The 20490-nt window shown below is 53.2% G+C and overlaps 6 protein-coding genes across 6 annotated transcripts; 3 read left to right on the forward strand and 3 right to left on the reverse strand.

Moving 5' to 3' along the window:
• Nucleotides 1-379: 379 nt before the first annotated feature.
• Nucleotides 380-3302, reverse strand: PG985_015571 (Alpha-sarcomeric (F-actin cross linking protein); the record flags this gene model as incomplete). The annotated part of the gene is made up of 4 exons (XM_066835337.1): nt 380-1229; nt 1294-2273; nt 2396-2462; nt 2575-3302. 4 exons carry the CDS (start codon nt 3300-3302, stop codon nt 380-382), a joined length of 2625 nt encoding a protein of 874 aa, XP_066676540.1.
• A 2995-nt stretch (nt 3303-6297) lies between these two features.
• On the forward strand, nt 6298-7996 carry PG985_015572 (uncharacterized protein; the record flags this gene model as incomplete). The annotated part of the gene is made up of 2 exons (XM_066835338.1): nt 6298-7905; nt 7964-7996. 2 exons carry the CDS (start codon nt 6298-6300, stop codon nt 7994-7996), a joined length of 1641 nt encoding a protein of 546 aa, XP_066676541.1.
• Nucleotides 7997-8630: 634 nt separating this feature from the next.
• PG985_015573 (Zn-finger protein) lies at nt 8631-8969 on the forward strand (the record flags this gene model as incomplete). Its single annotated transcript, XM_066835339.1, has 2 exons — nt 8631-8736; nt 8803-8969. 2 exons carry the CDS (start codon nt 8631-8633, stop codon nt 8967-8969), a joined length of 273 nt encoding a protein of 90 aa, XP_066676542.1.
• Nucleotides 8970-9412: 443 nt separating this feature from the next.
• Nucleotides 9413-10159, reverse strand: PG985_015574 (60S ribosomal protein uL23; the record flags this gene model as incomplete). The annotated part of the gene is made up of 4 exons (XM_066835340.1): nt 9413-9500; nt 9566-9855; nt 9924-9973; nt 10144-10159. 4 exons carry the CDS (start codon nt 10157-10159, stop codon nt 9413-9415), a joined length of 444 nt encoding a protein of 147 aa, XP_066676543.1.
• Nucleotides 10160-10719: 560 nt separating this feature from the next.
• Nucleotides 10720-11598, forward strand: PG985_015575 (uncharacterized protein; the record flags this gene model as incomplete). The annotated part of the gene is made up of 1 exon (XM_066835341.1): nt 10720-11598. One exon carries the CDS (start codon nt 10720-10722, stop codon nt 11596-11598), a length of 879 nt encoding a protein of 292 aa, XP_066676544.1.
• A 1983-nt stretch (nt 11599-13581) lies between these two features.
• On the reverse strand, nt 13582-15113 carry PG985_015576 (uncharacterized protein; the record flags this gene model as incomplete). The annotated part of the gene is made up of 3 exons (XM_066835342.1): nt 13582-14529; nt 14895-14935; nt 15071-15113. 3 exons carry the CDS (start codon nt 15111-15113, stop codon nt 13582-13584), a joined length of 1032 nt encoding a protein of 343 aa, XP_066676545.1.
• Nucleotides 15114-20490: the final 5377 nt, after the last annotated feature.

Below are 20490 nucleotides of genomic sequence, written 5' to 3' on the forward strand. Positions count from 1 at the left end.
TCATGTGTGTGGCCCCGTAGCACCACGCCCGCCTCCTATCCTCCTCTCCTTCCATGCCAGTCCACCCCCGACCCTCCTCGTCCTATATACTCTCGTTTCTCTTTGCGCAAATGCACAAAACCAATGCATGATCAATCAATCAGTAACCCCTCCTTTCCCTTGAACACCCCAGGCAATGCTACCGTATCCCCAAGAGCGATTATATACCTAGTGTGTGTGTGTGTGTGTGAGTGTGTGTGTGGACAAAACAATATAGCTAGCAACGCTTTCTTGAACAGAAAAAATATGTGGGAAAGTAAAGAAACCAGAGAGGGTATCAACAAGCTCAATCCAGCTCCCCAAGAAGTAGTGTATACGAGAGATTTCACCAGCCGCGTCTCTACTGCGACCCATTGCTACTCTTGGTTGGGCTGCCCCGCCCATTCGAAATATCCCCCAGCGTCGCGTGCCCTTGCTCGTTCATGAGCTTCTCCATAAAGGAGATGTAATCGTATTGGGCCATGCCACGGTCTGCAGCCATATCCGGGCCCTGGTGTGCGGGCACGATCTCGACAAGCTTGTCGATAACCTCGTCGGGCACCAGACTGTGCCGCAGGTCCATCTCCGTGATATACGGCTTGCCATCAGCCACCTCGCGGAAGGATTGATAGACCTGTTCGGCCGTGTTCTGGTCTTCGGTCACATCCACCATGAAGCGGATGAACTGCTCGAAAGACACACGGTCCCGGCCTCGCGAGGTTTCCGCGAAGTAATCATGCATCTCGTCTTCGCTAAACACGAGACCCAAGGATGCCAACGCCGCGCTGAATTCCAACTCACTCAGAGAGTTCGTGTCGTCTCTGTCAAAGTGCCTGAACACCGACTCGAACTCCTCCAGCTGAATGGGAGTCAGGTTCGTCATGTCGCGAGCGACGAGCTGGTTCTCCAGGAAAGCGAGTTTCTTAGCGACTGCCGACTTGACAAGTCCTAACTCATAATGCAATTCGTCGTAGGTGTATGTAGTGAAGTCGTTTTCTTCAATGTTGGCCTCTTGGCACTTCTCGTCGACCGCCTCGATGGTCTTCAGGTAGGCGTCAAGTGGAGGGAGATTGTCCGACAAACGCCGAACATGCAACAGCTGATCTTCCACGTCTCCCTCTAGACCTGATATCGCTACCTGCATTGTGTTTAACGCTAGCGCGAAGTCGTTCGCTTTGTCTGCGAACGATTTCCGAAGGGCATTCTTGATACTAATGGCGAGTATTAGCAAAGCGCCCACATGAGGCAGGTAATAGGGTACGGGGTTGAACTTACTCTCTGATGGTTTCGTTGATGAGCTGGCCACGCTTCATTTCAGTCTTGGTGAGATTGGCCCACTCCGCATCCAAAACCTCCAACCGCAACTCCGGCGGCGGGTCGTAGGCCCGGAGGCGATATGTGGCCATCTTCGTCTTGATGTTTCCTAGTAATGTGGCAAGCTCGCTCTTCTCGGCGACCCATTCCCGCTTCTTTCCTCTCTTGTACGAGGCAAACTCGGTGGCTTGCCTCTTGGCGTCGGCGTAGGTGCCCTCGAATGTAGACTGAAGCCATTCGTGGATCTGCTCCTTGATGTGCTGGAGCAGCGCTGCCATTCTCCGTTCGTACGCGCTCTGCATCTCCCAAGCGCCTTGCATGTTGTTGACGAACTTCTCCACGCGGCGTCCTGCATTCTCGACCTTCTCCATCTGCGAAAAGGCGTGGAACCAGTAGGCGATGTACGTCATCAAACTCCTCTCATCGGGCTTGGCCACATCGCAAACATCTTCGACATCAAGCAGGGCAGGGATACCGATCTCCTTATTGGCGATATCGAAAGCCAGCTGCATGTTTCCACGGTGGTCGGACTTGTCCAGAGCGTCATAGTCAATGAGATCCGGGCGGTGGATGTCGAGCAGGGCACAGAAGGCCAGACCGTCGTTCCAGCTGGAGCTGAAGTCCCTCACTTCCACCTCGTCGTAGCATGCTGTCTTACGCTGACACCACAGTAGCAGACCCTCCTTGGCCGTCATGCCTTCCTCGTTAATGTCGCTAATGGTGAATCTCAGAATGAGAGTCCATATCAGACCGAGGATAATCTTGCGGTTGCCGTCGACGACATCTTCGGCGCCGATGTTGGTCATTTGGACGCCACGGGATTTGACAAAGTTGAGAGCTATGTTTGCATTCTCGAATCTTTGCACTCGCATCTTGGGCTTCGCCGCATAGCGACCCAGCGACTCTTGGGATAGACATTCGAGGAGATGAATGAGGATGACCTGGGGAGCGAAGGCACAGTTAGCATGTGCTGTGAACAACAAAGTCCAGGGATGTAACCGTGGAGGAAAGTCAAAAAGATGTAAACAAATCCGAGTCATTCGCATCGTGTGTGTATACTTACTCCATCACTTAAATCAGCCACCAGGTCCTTGACTTCCAAACCTCGCACCTCGATCTTCGTGTTCAGCCTGTATTGCATCCATCTCTGTCAGTACGAATTGTTTCTGTCGGGTCGATTGGGCACTGGGTGGATGGCCTCCAGTGTCGGTCAATTGGGTTGACTGGGTGCGTGCGACTAACCATTTTGTGAAGGTCTTCTGCTGGACAATGACCCATTTGCCGTCCATCTTGCTGAGGCCCTCTCGTTCAGAGGTTTCGATCGAGGCGTTGGAGGCGAGCGAGACTTGTCGTTGGGGTTTCTTTGTCTTGGGCGACTCCTTTAAAGTGTCGGTCTCCTTTTTGGTGAGCGGAGAGCCCGAAAGCGTGGCGGATCGGGAGACTCTGGCGGCATGCACTTCGGGTTGTGACCGATTCGGCAAAGAGCCTCGCGTGCGTCGGGAGCGGGGCGGCGAATAAGAAGGGCTGGAGGAGGAGTTGGTCTTGGCTGGAGTCGTAGGTGCAGATGCAGATGTGGTAGGGGGGGCTGGCTTGTTTTGCTGGAGCTGCTGCTGCTGCTGCTGGGACTGGTCGTCCTGGTCTGCTGAAAAAGGCTGGTGCTGTTGTTGCTGCTGCTCCTGCGCCTTAAGAATAGGCGATGATGGTGGAGGAGTGGAGGGGTTGGAAGAAGCTCGCTGGATGCATGCACCGTCATCCGCAGCTTTTTCTTTTGGTGGCTGATGGTCAAGGTTGGTAATAGTGCAGCCAAGGTCGGATTGCAGCGGTGGGAATGCCTCTGTCAGGGCGTATTCGACATTGGGGACGTTTGCAGCGTCGCGTTGCCCAGGGGACTCATTGTCGTTATTGGGGGCGCCTAGGCCCTTGCTCTCCCCGCCCTCTCGGCTGAACGCTGTTGCCAACCTGGCAAACATGCTTTCGAAATTGCTTTTTGGGGGGGCAGGTCGGTGGCCTGATTTAGTGGTAGATCCGACCCGCGGGTGTAAATGCGCTAAAACGATCGCTAATCGATAAAAGACTGGTACCGGCAGTGATCGCCAGGACTGGAGGGGCCAACCACTGTCACTGTCACGCTGGAGGTACCGTGCAATAAGGTTAAATCGATTGATCGTATGGTCCTCCCGTGCGGACGGAGGGTTTCCATGTAACTGAGGACGATGGGGGGTAGATGTCGTTCCTATCAACTTCGAAGATCAAGTTTGATCTACTGGTGCAACCGACACTTCTGTTCGCTGCACGATAAGATGGGTATTGTTAAATAATCGGACGCCTGGCCGCGAGTCGTAGGTGAAATAGAACGAAAAGAAGATCAAACCGTTTTCTCAGAAGAGGCATAGAAGCACTGTCATCCCATCTCGAAAGCAAAAGAATTCCCTAACGGTGCGGCTTTGCTCGTCTTCAAATACATCTCCCCTGGACTGACATTGTCGCCTCCCCCTGGCACCTGGCTCGGCCAAGTACTGCCTCATTGCCATGCTCGCCGGCGGCCATCCCATATCGCCTAGTCTCCTAGAGCTGTTCCGGCTATATTCTCGATGCTATATCTGCCACAGTGAGCTATCTGAAACGCGAGTTGCTTTCCATATCGTGTTGCAAGACGATGTGCCCACAAGACTTCATCTCTAATAGGCAAGGGGTTTCGAAGGTTGGATCAACCTGAGATCCCCATTTGCCAGGGCGCTATACCCCAAAACGGCTGTGCATCCTCTGTAAATCATGCGCTCGAAAAGTCGCCAAGGGTTGCCCCAGACGTCTGAGCCCTGGAGGGTCGATCAACAGGGGGGCCACTTCTTGCTTCCCATTCCAAACCATTCCTTCCATGCCTTCTACGAATAGACGTCCAATGACCAAGCTCATGTCGCCCTATACGTTGTCGTGCTGCACTGCTGCATTACGTGCCGATACATAGATGCCCTGGTCTGGCGGCCAACCCTCTTCCCTTCACTTCCCCCCTCAGCCATTGACCACCAATTTCGAGCACGACTCAATCTTATTTAATCTCTCTGATTTGACGGCGGCTAGTATCGTGAGACACAGGCCCAAAGTTCCTGGTTCTATTTTCCCTCCCTCCCTACTAACATAGTTCTAAGTTTGTTTCCGCGCGTGCAGCTCCACCATCGGGGCGAAGCTTGCGATCCTCTATTGTGCACGCATGAATTTCGCTTCCTACCCAGTCTGACAAGTTATGCGCCAACCCTGTCGCGAAGCGCCATCCTCGTCCTCTGGCCTCTCTGGTCTCTCTGGCCGAGAGGATTTCCCGGCGTTAGCCTAGGCAAACATGATGTTCCGCATAACTGGCCGCCTTTGGATACCCTGGATCATGCGATGATCTTCTGGGAACGGGCTCCGGGAGGGCGATTATCAAATGACAAAGGGCTTATAGATGGCAAATATATGGAATCCAGACTCCGACAGATGGAACCGCACACGACGCTTCCGACATGCTACCTGAAGCGAATGTAGCCTTGGGCCAATGTCAGTCGTCGTGATCCGGTCTTGAGTCTGTCCAGTCGATTAAGGAGCGGCGTTTCACCAAGGGTCGCTGGCGTGATCGAGATAATTTGTGACAAGATGGCTTTACCGACTCAATGCAATAGGAAGCCATGACCACACTCTAGCGGCACTTACTGTGTTCCCAGCTCGTTGAAGTTAGCAGGTTGCCTTCACCCCAGGCGCCCGCCTCCTACGATAGTTCGTAGCAGCGCTATTTGACTTACAGTAGGCATGTACTGCTTCGGCTGGACACCCGTGATCAAATTAACGTTTGATAGCTTGTGTCCCCTCATCCGAATATCAGACCAGCCTCATGCTTAGCTAAACAGATTCGCCGGACTGACTCGTGTTGCTCATCATGAACCGTAAAAGCCAATCACTTTCCCCAGCACGACGGAGTCTTTGGAAGGCGTCTACGACCTCCCCTAACCGCATGTTTCTACCAGATGAGACTGACTCTATAGTGTATGCAAGAGTTTAAGTAAACCTTTTAGGGAAGTATGTAGCTTATAGCCACAATGGCTGGGTGAAGAAAGTATGCGGTTTATAGAACGAATACATGCCACTTTCAGCCCCCATAGATAGTATAGAATGAGCCGCTTGTAAGTCGCCCTATGGGCCGCTTTGGCAACTTTCAGTATAGTCTGACGTATGCGAAAAAGGTTTTACTCGCTTCCAGGGGTTATGGTCTAGTGGTATGACATTTCACTTGCATTGCTTCACGCTCTTCAAGAGTCTGAATTATCATTGAAAAGGTCCGGTTAAGTGGTGCAACTGGGAATCGATCCGCATTATTTTTACCAATTTACCGATTCACACCTATCCAACATGCCCCGTAAGCATTTCAAGTAAAAATAGTCGATTTTTTCGATTCCCTGTTGCTCCAACGATGTAAGGCGTCGATCATAACGATCGAGTCATCATTTTGTTATTGATGATGCTGTTGCTGGTGTCTTTTTGCACTTGCAAGATCGGCACCCTGGGGATATAGTTGGCTCAAAATTGGTGGTTTGCACAGGCAGAGCTAAGGTGTATAATTGCTCCAATTTGAACATATATTTTCGTCAGCCCTGGGCTGAATTTCAACGTACTAGCATGTTCGCTTGCTGATTGAACTGCATTTGCATTCATATGCTATGGTATGTGTAAGTATGGGTAGAGTATGCACATGTAATCAATCACATTTGATGGTGGTATTGGAATCTGTCAGACAGCCAGCGTTTAAGTTCGCGCTAGCGGGCCCGATACCGCGGATGCCAAGACTGCTTTTAGCATCGGAAACGGAACTTTATTTTTCTTCTTCCATTGATTCCCTGTCGGATCGTCTGAGCTGCCGAGTGCTTGGGGGGCTAGTTGTGTTATTACAATTGATACGATAGGCTTTTCAGCTCTTTGTCTCACATACCCAGAAACAAAATGGCTTGCCGATCGAGGTTAGCGCCCGTCCTGCGCCGGGCAGGAGCTTCCGGGCTGGCCAGGGCCGCGAGACCGACAGCTGGTGCATCCGTGAATGCCCTGCGATGCATGACCACTTCGCCGGCGAGGCAGTTCCGCGCCTCGGGCGCGCGCCACGCCAAGTTCACCTCCGACGCCTACCCTGAGATCAAGCGAGACGCCCGCTTCGCAGAGATCACCGCCGACCATGTCGCCTTCTTCCGCGAGCTCCTGGGCAAGGAGACGGCGCTCATCGACGGCGTCACGGGCGAGGTGGCGGCCGACGACATGGAGCCCTACAATGGCGATTGGATGCGCAAGTACCGCGGGCACTGCAAGCTTGTCCTCAAGCCCGGGTCCACGGAGGAGGTCAGCAAGATTCTGAAGTACTGCAACGACAATATGCTGGCGGTCGTGCCCCAGGGAGGCAACACAGGCCTTGTTGGAGGTTCAGTGCCCGTCTTTGACGAGATCGTTCTCAACACCACCCGCATGAACCAAATACGCTCCTTCGATGATGTCAGTGGCATTCTGGTTGCAGATGCAGGCGTCGTCCTCGAAGTGGCCGATCAGTATCTGGCCGAGAAGGGCTACATCTTCCCTCTGGACCTCGGCGCAAAGGGCTCCTGCCACATTGGTGGAAATGTCGCAACAAATGCTGGTGGTCTCCGGCTGCTCCGCTACGGCAGTCTGCACGGCACCGTGCTGGGCATTGAAGCAGTCCTTCCCGACGGAACCATTGTGGACGATCTGGGCAAGCTGCGAAAGAACAACACTGGCTACGACCTGAAGCAGCTCTTCATTGGCGGAGAGGGCACAATCGGCATGATCACCGCGGTCTCGATACAGTGCCCGCAGCGATCGCATGCTGTCAACGTTGCCTTCTTGGCCGGCGAGTCCTACGAAAAGATCCAGCAGGTTTTCCGGGAAGCCAAGAGCCAGCTGGGAGAAATCCTCTCCGCCTTCGAGCTTATGGATCTGAAGAGCCAACAGCTGGTCCAGAAGGTCCGGAACAGCAACAGCCCCTTGGAGGGTGAGCACCCGTTCTATTGCCTGATTGAAACCAGCGGATCCAACGCCGAGCATGACAGCGAAAAATTGGAGAAGTTCCTCGAGGATGTCATGACCAAGGAAATCATCACAGACGGTGTCCTGGCGCAAGACGAGACTCAACTCAGGTCTTTGTGGAGCCAGAGAGAGGGTATTCCCGAGTGTCTTGGGCACTGGGGAGGTGTATACAAGTACGATCTCTCAATTCCGTTGGGGGATCTCTACAAGCTTGTGGAGGATGTGCGGGAGAAAATTGGTGCTGCTGGCCTGATTGGCGATTCAGATGAGTTCCCGGTTGTTGACGTCGTAGGCTATGGGCATATGGGCGACTCGAACCTCCATTTGAACGTCGCAGTTCGCAGGTACGACAAGCGGGTAGAACAGGTTCTCGAGCCCTTTGTCTACGAATGGATAGCCAAGGTCAATGGCAGCATCAGCGCTGAGCACGGTCTCGGCCTTGCCAAGAAGAACTATATTGGATACAGCAGGAGCGAGACCATGGTTGCGCTCATGAAGCAGATCAAGAACCTGTACGACCCGGTAAGTAACCCTCCAATATGTCATGCCTCGAGGTCTTCCGCTAACCCCTTGACCAAAGAACGGCATTATGAACCCTTACAAGTACGTATAAGAGAAAAGGATACCCAATTGGCGACTTCATCATCGTAGTTGCAAACAGAACAAATGTCATGGACGGTATTACAAGGAGCCGCCATAGTTTTAGGACGACAATCTGGAAGACTACCTGTTGTATCAATGAAATGAAGATTTGGATATAACTGCTGCTACTAAAGCATCATTGGGTAGGCGTCATACAATGTCTTTCTACTTTCTCGTCCGCTATTGCGTGTTGTTGGTGGGCTAGTTGCCGCTTTATATTCAATCTGAAGATATAGCGACAAGCACCGAACATTGTGGAAAGCGTCTTGAACCTCCACATCCTAAGCCAACTAAACATATAAATTTCACCTCCAGGCAAGACTATTCTGGAATAATGAAAACAATTAAGCCTAATCGAAACATTTGAGGACTCGCGCCTGGCAAGGCTGAATGAATGTAGCCGGTCCACCAAATTGGGAGAGTGCGATAAGATAAGAAACACCCCGGAAGCTCCTCCCAAGTTTTCCTACTGCCGAGCTTTAGCAAGGTCATCGGTCACCATTATAGACACCGGACAGTCAATCCATACACACCCTCGATACCATTGCCCAACGTAACCGCGCGCGCTCTCTCTCCAGTATCCCAACCCCACAACCGACGACAAGATGGACGCCCTCAACGACCACGATCTCGAGAAGCTGAACGACAAGGACAAGGCCGAGCTCCGCTCGTTCCTCAACAACGAGAGCCAGAAGGCGCGCGTGCAGTCAAGTACGTAACCTTCTTTCTCTCTCTCGGCCTCTCGGGGGGCACTTTCGCTGACTTTTTGGCTTACAGCTGTGCACTCTTTGACCGACATGTGCTTCACAAAGTGCATCACCGGCAACATCAAGCAGGGCAAGCTGGACAAGACCGAGGAAGGATGCATGGCTAACTGCGCCGAGCGGTTCCTCGACATCAGCGGGTTGACGATGAAGCACCTGCAGAACTTGCGACAGGGTTAAACATTGCGTAGGAAATTTGCGCCTACTTTACGATTGTTACCGAGAATATCGGAAGTTATGAAAAAGGAGTTCTCAGGAGAGAACGTGCGTCCTGTCTATGGCAGTAGAAGGGATTGCCTTATGCGAACTGTATAGTACTCTGTATACTACGTTACCTCATGGAATTGGGAAATTCTAGCTTACCCTTGGTTACACAATCCGAGGAGGCAGTGACTACTATGGCTTCGCTACAACGACAAATCACGGAGAAGAATAAGACTCAAGTGTCTGGGCCCTAAGGGTGGGATGTAAATTTCATTTTTCCATTGTCCCTCATATTGCCTGACCCTAGGCAGAACGCCATTCTTAATGCTGAAGACTTCATTCCCATGGCAAACCGCCAGTAACCTGTTAACCAGTACCTCGGAAACCAATCGACCTTTTCATACCCTAACGTGACGTTCTTAAACAAGCGCAAGCTTGGTGGCGGCAATGTCGAGAGCGTCGACATCGGCAGTCAGGCGGCAGTAAGCCTTCTTGGAGCCATCGGGGCTGCATCAGGCAGTTAGTAATCAGTCACAGAATAAATATGCTGGCGAGAAGCTGCTTGGACCTACCGGACGAGAGTGTTGATCTTGGCGCAGTCGATGTCGTAAAGCTTCTTCAGGGCACCCTTGATCTGGGCCTTGTTGGCCTTAACGTCGCAGATGAAGACCAGAGTGTTGTTCTCCTCGATCTTCTTCATGGCGGACTCGGTGTTGAGCGGGTTGATGATGATCTTGTGCTCATCGAGGCGGGCCTCGGAGGGGATGGCCTTGCGCAGGTACTTAGGCGAGCGGCTCAAGACCAGGGTCTTGGGGCGGTGGAAGGTAGTCGAGAGTCTGACCTTGCGCTGCTTGGTGGAGTTCTGTGGCGATTCGTGTTAATAGGTGCTTCTTGGGATCGCGAATTTCGATGTCGCATTAGAGAACTTACGGTGCCCTTCAGCACAGCCTTAGCGGCGGCATTGGCCTTCTTGTTACCGGCTGTAAGAGAACATGCATCAGCAATCGCTCTGAAAATCAGAACTCGCAAAATCTGCTGCAGCTTGGATGCGATGTCCGTCGGGTCTGCTCAAAAGCAGATGACTTGGTCGAAATCCATTCCCGCAGTTGTTTGTGATCGGTGGAATATCCAGCGCAGTGTGTTCAAGTACCTTTTTGGGGGGCCATTGTATCGACGGTTGCTGTTGGGCGTTGGGCGTTAGTCGGTCGGTTGTCGAGATGTTGCCTGTCGGAGAGGAATACGGATTCAGTGCTGCGAAAAGATGGCTCGAAATTTCCACCGATAGACAATTTCGCAAGTGGGCGGGCAGCAATCGTCTAGGGTTGACAGGGGTGAAAGTGTGTTGTGTGTGCGGGAGTGGAAGACTTGGCACGGAAGAAGGTTGATACGGGCCTATCTAAGACGAGCTGGGGAAAAGATAAGGAATTGATGCAAGATGGGGACAAAACTTTTTGGGCAGCGCCTGCACGGGCGGTCTGTCAGATCTTACAGTACGAAAAGAGTCATATTACTGTAGGCTACACAGTATTCGCCCAACCCAAGTCCTTCTCGCGTGCCAAAGTCGTTCATCAAGTTGACCAAATTTCAGTTTACTTCTAGTGGCGCTGGCTGAAGCCTCTCCATGCCGTGGCCCGTCCTCGGTCTTTGCATCTTTTCCTTCCTGCTGCTCAACAGTGTCGCGTAGCGAGATGAACCAATTGACGTGTGCTAATACGTGATCGTCTCCATGGCGTTGAAGAAGAAGCGAACCAGCCGAAGCCTGGCGCATGGTCGCCCTCCGGTTTTGCAAAAGCCCAAGTCAATATCGCGCAAGGCCACAAAGACGCTGATCAACTCTATCCATGTCCTGGAGAAGCGCAAGGCCCAAGCAGTCACAAAAGGCAATGTGGCCGAAGTAGCGAAGATCGACGCCGAGATCAAGGCTCTGGGCGGTATCGAGAAGTATCAGCAGGCGAGCTTGCAGGGACAACGCACCGATCGTGGGGGTGACAGCTCCAAGATCCTCATGGAATGGCTGAAGCCGGTTCACCCAGCTTTGAAGGCTGCAGCCGATGGCCCCTTCTCTATGCTTGAGGTCGGAGCTCTCAGTACAACCAACGAATGTTCCAGCAGTGGACTGTTTTCCATGGAGAGGATCGACTTGAACAGCCAAGGGGAAGGCATCTTACAACAAGACTTCATGGAACGTCCACTCCCGAGGAACCTGTCGGAGCGGTTTGATGTCATCAGTCTATCCCTGGTCTTGAATTTCGTCCCAGATGCTGCCGGGCGCGGTAGCATGCTTTTACGAACACTGGAGTTCCTGAAGAAGCCTCTTGCAAGTGCTGATGAGAAGCTGGACGAGTTTTTGCCAAGCCTCTTCTTGGTGCTGCCAGCCCCTTGTGTCACCAATTCGCGCTACACGGACGAGCCAACGCTGGAGGCCATTATGAAATCATTGGGCTATGTCAAGACGAGATCCAAGATGACCCAAAAGCTTGTCTATTACCTCTGGACAAGGAAGAACAATCCTATGGGCCGTGGAGAAACTTTCACCAAGAAAGAGATCCGGTCGGGCAGCTCGAGGAACAACTTCGCGGTTGTACTTCGCGTGCCGCCTGGGTGAGATGCCGCATTACGTACAACGAATATCCACGACAAGCGCGGCCTTGGGGGTATGTCATGATGCGATGTAGTGGAATATCACGTCACATTATGGGAGCATTCATAGCATCCACCATATTATGGGAGGCTTCAACCGGTCCATGATTCGTATCACTATGGATAAGCAACTTTTGACGCCTTCTCAACAAATTACGGAATAATGGATAGCTGATGATTGCCATACATCCCCATACCGAATCGCATCCCCTATCTTTTTCGTATCGTACTGGGTGCCAGAGGCACCTGCCGACAACCCTCCGAGATCGCCAATCATTCAACTACCCCGCAGCCAAGATCAGGCGACTGACGACAAGTGGAGGTTTGACGCTAGGCGCCTGACAGACTTTCGAGGGTGGTTCTGAGTGGTGCTATCTCCCTAGTGGAATTGTTGGAGAGACCTGACGATCACCCCAATCTCTTATCCAGTAGCGATAGCCCGGTCTTCGGCACTAGCCTATTCAAGCCGATTATGTGTTTCGGCAAGGGGCTCATGGTGATCAATATTGTCGAGTGCGGAATGGATGCAAACACAAAGCTGCATACTAACTCATACCCCCGTTTGTCCGGACGCGCGTCGAACATCGAGAAATGGGCGTGAATCTAGCAAGATAATAGTGGTTGGTGTCGAGACGCTACACGTCCACACTACCACCACCCACTCCAGGACCAGTCTATACCACGTCTACTGTACCTCATGGCCAGCTGACTGGCGAAATCCCGCAGCACGAATAACAGGACAGGGTGTGCTGCAGTGATGGTAAGCAATGGGTTTGCTAATGGGCTGGGAAGCCAGGAAGTTGCTCCCGGGAATTTTGACTGGCTGGCGGTAGATTCATAATTGGAGTGCATCATGCTAGACTTCAATAGAACTCCCGAAGAGCTGCGCTCATTCGCCAGGTGCTTCCTGGTTCAAACTTCAGCATCGTGCCAAAAATGGCCTTTTGATCAGCGTCGTCTGAAGTTGGCGACACGACCTATGTCACCCATCCGGAAGACATACGTCACTCTGGCCAGTGAGAATAAGCAACCAGCGGCAGGTCCCGGGTAGGGGGCACAGTCGCGTGTCCGTATTGGTAATTAAGGTTGCACCTGAGTCGAAGGTTTCTGGTTGGTTTTGGAAATGCCACCTGGGTCGAGAGGATCGATCGATGGGAGCGATATTCAAGAATCGTGGAAGACTTGGCTTGGGGTTCTGTCACGCCTTTTGGCATCGCGGGTTGGCTTGGCCAGCGCCCGGCAATGCGGGCGAGAGATACTACGGAGACGTTGTATGCCAGCCACTACCACTACTACTACGGCCCATGGGTCATGGCTGACTCGAGGAAACTGCGATGGTATCGACGAACGAATTCCGCAGGCCTCAGCGTCCGGGCACCGGCAGCTACCGACAGGAAGGTTCGCCTACCACCAATAAGGATTTCCCGGACTACCATGCCGCCATCCTATCGGACGATGGCGCACTGCTATCTAGCTGCTATGTTATTGCCGTCTGTGCCAAGAAGGGGAGGCAGGTATGAAGTAACTATGGGGTCTGACGAGTCATGTCAGGACGCGGCGCCACGTCCATTGTGATAGGCAGCCCCCGGATTGTTTTCGAGTAATGGAGGCCGGCTTGGACGTGCCGCTCCGCACGGTTGGGGATCCCCGATGATAATAAGCATGTATGTACTGTCATGGTAGTCAAAGCAAGCCAGCCATAATGCGGAGTTGAAATGCTGTCTAAGACATGCCTGATATGCCAAATGATCATCACTCACGAGAGACATCAACTACGACTAGTTCCCCATGTAGAAACCCCCGCAGCAATGCACGAGCCATGGCTGCAAACATGCAGGTAATGAGCAGGATCGATGTCTTACAGCGCAGCACGACTAGTGTTCGCTGGGATGGGCAATCCGGCAGGCACATGTTTATTCTTCGTCTATGATCGTAGAATGCCATCTGACTAATTGCCGTTTGACTGTTCCACTTCGTTGAGCAAGTCCGAGATGGTAGTTCCCGTGCCGGCCGAGGGGGCAGCAGGAAGCTCGGCTTCCGTCCTGTTGGTGCCTGCGCTCCCACTGGGCCGTCGTTCCTCAGCCTTGCCGTCGTCTAACGGCTTCAGCTTCTTGTCCTTGTGGCCATCTTCAGCCGCAGCCTCCTCTTCCTTCGTCTTGTCGGAATTGGATGGGGCGGGGGCGGCTTCTTCCTTGCCGGCCGCTTCCTGCTCGACCTCCTCGGTCTCCGACCTGTCTCTCTTGCCCAGAGCCTCCAGCTTCTTCGTGTTGAGGTCCCCTTCTAGGTCATCAAAGGTCTCAAGCACCTGGAGGCGCTCGCGGACGTCACTTGGCACTTCCGCATTGCCCTCTCTGAAGATCACCTTACTCTGCATGCCGGCTGCAATGGCAGCGTCAACCTCGGCCACATTGTCGCTGAGGAAGAGAAACTGAGAGGGAAGGACGCCCGGGTAGTTGCTTGCTATCTTTTCGTAGCTCGCCGACTCGGTCTTCAGGCCTGCGTTGACGGTATCGAACCAATCCGATATCAGCATCGTCAGGTCAGAAGGCTCGGCGTTTGTGTATTTGAACAGGAGCTTCTGCGCTGCCACCGACCCTGACGAGTAGATCATGAGCTTCATGCCCTGGCCGTGCCATCGAGCCAGCATGGGGGCCACATCTGGAAACAATGGGGCCTTGATCTGACCCGATCGGTAGCCCTCCTCCCATAGATACCCCTGGAGGCTTTTCAGGTAGGAAACTTTGACATCACGCTCGACAAGATCGACAACGTGAGCCTGGAAGGCTTCCTGGGACTCTTGGTACTCTGCGGGGAATGCATCACGGTAAACCTTGAATTCGGGTTTATCCCATTGCTCCTTTACAGTCTCCGGCAGGGCCTTGAGGGCATGGGGGAACTGAAGTAAACTGTTAGTGCTTGACCAATTACCTCATGCCGATTCGGAGTATGTAGCACAACCGGCGGTGATTTGCCACTACAAGTCCAGACCTCGTACTCCGGCGGCCTAAGGCTTTAGGCTCGCGACTGGCCGGTTTGTGTACCATGGGCAGGGAATTCCCGGGTGTAGAGCATGATAACGACATCTTCGGGGAGATCCACACCATGTGCTGTAGAGAATGCACTTGTCAATCTGCAACAGCTGATATGGTCTTCTGGAATGAATGCTACATGAGAATTCCCGTTTGGGGTCCAAAAGCCCGCTCCTAAAAAAAGTAGGCCAGAAACAGGGATACTTCTTCGAGATACTCGGGGCTATCTTACCAGGACATCCTTCACGAAGGATATTGGGCATACTGTGCCTTCTGATAACGAGCAGGTTGTATTAGCCAACTTGTCCACAGGCTAATGCAGCGCTGCATAGCGCAGCCGATCAATGGTGGGTAACAGCTGATAATGAAGCAAGGGAATCGTCAGGCGTCATGTAGATTGGTCCTTACCAATGTCTAGCAGCACAACCTGCACAGCGGTAGAGGCGGCCATGTCTGCGATCCAAGCGGTGGGACTCCCGTGTGGAGGGGCTTGGGGGAGACCGGAGACTCGAGGGTGCGTTTTTCTGGATTCGGGATCTCTTGGGGATCCTGCAAATCGAAAGCTTCCAAGAAAAATTGCCGGGTCCGGATCCAGCAAATAGTCGGGGGCGGGTATAGCTTGCGAGCCCTATACTAGACCTCCCGTCGACAACAAGATATAAACAACTGGGGGAGGAGGGGTGGGAAAGCGGTGTGCGGGCCAAGTCGGCAAGGTTGTGTCGCAATAACCAAGATTTGCGGCCAGGCGAGGACAGGACGTGCCCGAAAACTCTGCAAAGAATTATGAATGAAACGGGTGTGATGCCGGATTCGTCCTCACGATGGTATCGAAAAATCTCCGTGCTGGGTAAGGTGTGGTGTGTTGGGAAGGGCGGTCAAGAGTTGAGGTGTCTGAATACGGCGAAGGGTGCAGGGACCTCCGTCCGATAATTCGATAACCGGATCTGATAGACAGCAAGCGAGGGATTGGGTAGGAGAGCTAGCAACATGCAGACGTCAGTTAGCCCTGACGCCCCGGCTACAGCGGTAACCTCTTTCTCTCAGTTGGTAGCTGGCTGCTTGGCTGCTTGGCTGGTAGCCTCAAACCTCTCTCTCTCTCTATCGATGCACATCTCTTCACTAAAATTGTACGTGCATAAAGCTAAGGTCCCTCTAAGGTCCCTGGGCGGGGTCCTCCGTCCTCATGCATCATGTACGTCGGCAAGAGGCTGGGATCCAGTTCAGGGACCCAGTGCAATTACTGTTTCTCCAGCCTTCACCCCGAGACCCCATCGCCATCGCCTTCTATATTAGGTACTCATTTAAAGATCCCATTTGGCGGCGGCGAAGGGAAATGCTGGTGGGCATGGCAAGCAAAGATTCCGACCAGCCAGCGTCGGTTGCAGAAGCCTCGAAGTCTATCAGCTTGAAGTACAGCCACCGACAAACGACCCCACCAGCATTGGCATTGGCTTTGGAGACGCCGCCATAGTAAGTCTTCCAGCGGCAGGGGACTTGGAACCAGCTGACCTTGACTCGCGCCAGCCAGCCAGCTTCGGACACTATGATAAGTATGGAGAAATAGCAAGAGCGCGCGCGAGGTCTTGTTTGTAGTAGTAATATCAGTAGTAGGATTCCGATATCCAATCCACCTGGGCATACTTGCAGGACAATGCCTTCCCTTATGCAACCCTGCCCCAAGCACGATGGCACTGGGCAGACCAGAGCGAGAAAGCCTCACTTATCACTTTGTGTCAAACGCCCAATCTGGGAGCGCAGCAGCCCACCTGGCCAGCCCGACGCTGGATTCCGATTGGGGATAGTTGCAGGAACCTCTAGAGATTCGTCTGTCCTCGTGCATTAGCCCGGGCGGCCATGCAGCTAGACATGCAGGAGAAGGGCTGGGCTGCCAACATCCAAACAGAATCAAGAGTTGGCCTCTCTGCTTATTTTAGTTGTGACGGTAGCAGCAGCAAAGTCGTATTATTATTATGATTTTATTTCAATCGTGCTTGCTACCCCAACAACCGACGCGCATCAAGCGAGCGAGGGTGTGAGGGTGTCTGGGAGGATGTGGTGTGGTGTATCACAAAAAGTAGCACGGCATGAAGGAAAGACACCACCCTCGAGAAGCTGATTCGTCGCCGGGCCATGATGGTGCTATATTGACAGACACCAGACGCCAGGACAAGGAAGAGCGGCGCTCACCGCTACAAGATGTTTATGTCTGTTCTCCCCCAAACATTGAAAATAACAACAATCTGTTTCACGCAGAGCTGGCATCGTCGGCCGATGCCTCTCGACGCATGACGCTGGCAGGTCTAAGCGGCGGGGTTCAATGCCCGCAGGACCCCTCGGGCTGGGGAGATCTCTCTTTTTTGAGAACAGACCAGACAGAACTGGCCAAGCCAGCAAGACCGTCGACAGCTGATACTCGGCTCAATGCTACAGAGGGGAAGGAAAATAGAGGGCCGTCTCGTAGATCATCCCTTGGGACTTTGGGTTGTCACGTTGTCAGGAGGCCATTCCCGTGAGCTAATCTGGACTGATGAAACTGGGGAAGAATCCATCTGAAACGAGAGAGCGACAAGCCGTCGAACGCGTAGCCAGCTCGAGCCCATGTGCATGCTCGTACAGCTCATTGCACGAGACAGAGTTCAATTTGCCCGGACCATGGTCGTGTTGACATTCTGATGGGCAGTCTAACACCAATTGTACAGCCCCAGTGGGCTTGGAGGGGGGCCGCGTTTGCCACTCAGGTACCGCCGCATATCACGAACTATCGGATGATACTCCCAGCGTCCTGCCTGCCCAGCGCTACCATTTCTGGCTGGGGTCACACGACCGCCTGCCGCAGGCTTGGGAGGAACGGTTCGGGGTCCAGAACCTCTCGTGGATTTCCACGTACAAGCAAGAGAGCGCTCATTACATCCCCTCTCCACCAAAGTGATTTCATCGAGCAGATAGGCAGGACACTCGTCGCATCAGCTATCTGGACAGCTTCGTAAGCGGGCTGAAAGCGATCGGCCCGGGCACTGGAAAGCTGCGTCACGAAATATGGGAAACTTTTGTCGTCAATCGTCACTCCGATGACGAAGAAAGATGGCAGCAAAAAAACATACACCACTCTGGCACACTGCCGACCACTCAAGAGCTGGGCCCACCGATTAAGCCGGCGTTTTTTGCCGGCAGACGCGCTGTCCCCCAGACGAATTGCATCTGTAGATCTCTCTTTGTCAACGTCGTAGATAGTAGAACCGGTGCAATTCGTGTACAGGGGCTGCCAGTATGTCGTGATAGTACTGTGCTTTTGCTGCATGTATGTAGCTGACAACACCGACCAAATGTCTTTGCTAGTGCAGGCATCTCGAACATTGGTGGCATGTACGTGACTGACTAACCGGACCTTAATTATTACTCAATATCACGAAAGGCTTTCTTTCGTTTTGTCGGGGTCCAACGCATCGGGGACGGGGTCCTCTTTGGACACGGCTACCCGTTGAACTTCGCAGTCCCATCCGAGCTTCTCGTCAATCGTTGCTCGCTTCGCCAAGGCAGTCCGAACGACCATGGACGGCCGGCCTCTCTGTTCTGTGCCCTCGAGGCGCCCGATGCATTGGATGGTTTAAATTACAACACAGGCGGTCAACGGTTGCCAGTCAACATCCGTCTGTCCAAGAGGCCTGAGAGAGGCCAAACAAAAGGCCAGCCGTTGGTCGCAATATGCAGGCCTAAAGGAGTGCATACGCCAGCCTGGCCATCCTCCAATAGAGACAGCTGAGCTTCTAGGTGAAACAGAAGCTGCTGGAATCCTCGATAGGTAATCTGAATACAGTACACGCGGACAATATCAGACACTTGGTATGCGGGAGAGATGGCAGAGCAATGAGCAATGACCGACCCCAGCAGCCCAGATGCTAGTAGGTACTGACAGACTTTCTGATCGGTTGGGGGCCGCATTCAACAACGTGTTTGAAAACTGTCTTTATTAGGGGGGGCAGAGAGGCTTTGTTCGGTGGCAGGCGGTTGAGATAGGTACTCGCAAATAGATACTCGGCCGGCATCGAGCGCTACTTGCTGATAGACCAGCTCAGTACCTGCAGACCACGTCGCTCATTGCGGTTAATGGCGAGTCGCTGGTGCTCAAACACCACTGTAGGCTACTCCAAGATTAGGTACTGGGCGGTGTAGCTCGGCTGAGAGTGAATGGTGTCTCTGCCAGGCAGGCTACCGTACACGGTGCAGGAGCTAGCCTGCACTCTACATTCCTCCCTCGGCAGTGCCAGTAGATGACCAACCAACCAGATGCCCTCCCATTGTCGTCTATTGCTGGACCAGCTTCGACAAGCTTCCATCTCCAGGACCATGGACCCTTGTCTTTGTCGTCCAAGCTGACCAAGTAGCGTATTCGCAATCCTCGGGCAGAATGACACTGTGGACTGAGTCGTGCCAAGGGCTTCTTATCACGCTGCCAGGGAACGTGGCTATCGGGGTACATCGGCTGGACGGCGTTACGCCATCAACGGCCGGCCACGCAGACGAACCTGGCAGGTACTGCATTATCGAACACGGTGGCACTGCCAATCGGCATTATGCTCGATTTGTCGTCATCAGGATGGTTTCCCAGTTATCCCTACAGTACGTCAGACTGTCCTCGTTCCAAGTCTAGGCCCGACTAGGCACTACACACAACAACAACAGCCAGCGTGCCAGCCTGCAGAATGAGTGGGCTCCTGGGCAGGCTCGGCAGGCGCCTCTGGTTCGCTCGTCGCTCGTCGCTGATGTGCGCTCTCGCGCTCTGCTCTCTGCCTGTACTGTACCGTTCTACCTGCCGCCCGCCCACTGCCCACGAGTCGAAGACCCCTACCTACCACCCAGTCACTTCCCTGCTCCCTCCGGTCGCTCCACCCCAGCTCCCTCTCGATTGCTCATCCATTCATCGCTCCATAGTCGTCCCACCCTGCAGGCGTGAATGACCGACTATCTCTCTTTCGCTCTCCTCTCTCCACACACACCAGCGCCCGTTCTCGTCCATCTCCCTTTTGGTCATTGTCGTTCTATCCTATCCTGTCTTGTCCTGTTCTGTCCTATCCTGTCCGATCCCAATCCTCTCTCTCTGCCTCTGCCCCCTTCCTATGTCTGTCGTCCCTCCGTCTCCTACCGCTTCTTCGTAACCGACTTCATCGTTACCTTCTTCCTTATCTTTCGTCCCTGTCGCTCACTATTCCTTTCTCTCTCTGTGCATTGAAATCAAGCACAAAACCAACCTGATCCTGTGCCTGTAGTCCAATAAACCCGTTGAACAAAGAGGGAAAGGGATATTGCCTCCCTATCCGTTCCTACCTAATTAATCACCGTCTTCTTCCATTCAAGCGGCCACCCCGTCTTTCAAGTCCGATCTCCCGCTAAGACGCTGCATCGTTGAAGCACGAGACCTCTCTTTGTTTAGGTCGAGACAGCCTATAATCACTCGACTTTCCCGCCCTCTCTTCCTTCTCCCTACCTCCACCCGCTCCGCATCCCACGATTTGCAATCGCTGCTGCCAACTCGACACCAGTCAGACCTTGGAAGCTGCTAGTGTGTACCTGCCTTCCACGTCACGCTTGCCTTGCCTGCCTACTCCATTGTCAACTGGATCCGCAATCTAAGCCAGGACCACCCAGCCCGTGACTCTGCCTTCCCAACATATCGGCCATCTATCGGTCCCTAGGAGTCACACCTGGTCTACAATATAACAACTCGAGTCAAGCCCCTGCCGTTCGATCTCGTCGAGTGCTCTCTCCCGAACGACTTCACATCACAACTACCTGCTTTGATCTCCCGAACCGGTAGACCAGTCATCTTGGCT

This window comes from Apiospora marii (genome assembly GCF_038362585.1).
Source record: "Apiospora marii strain CBS 49790 chromosome Unknown utg000013l_segment0_segment0, whole genome shotgun sequence".
NCBI classification, from domain to species: domain Eukaryota; kingdom Fungi; phylum Ascomycota; class Sordariomycetes; order Amphisphaeriales; family Apiosporaceae; genus Apiospora; species Apiospora marii.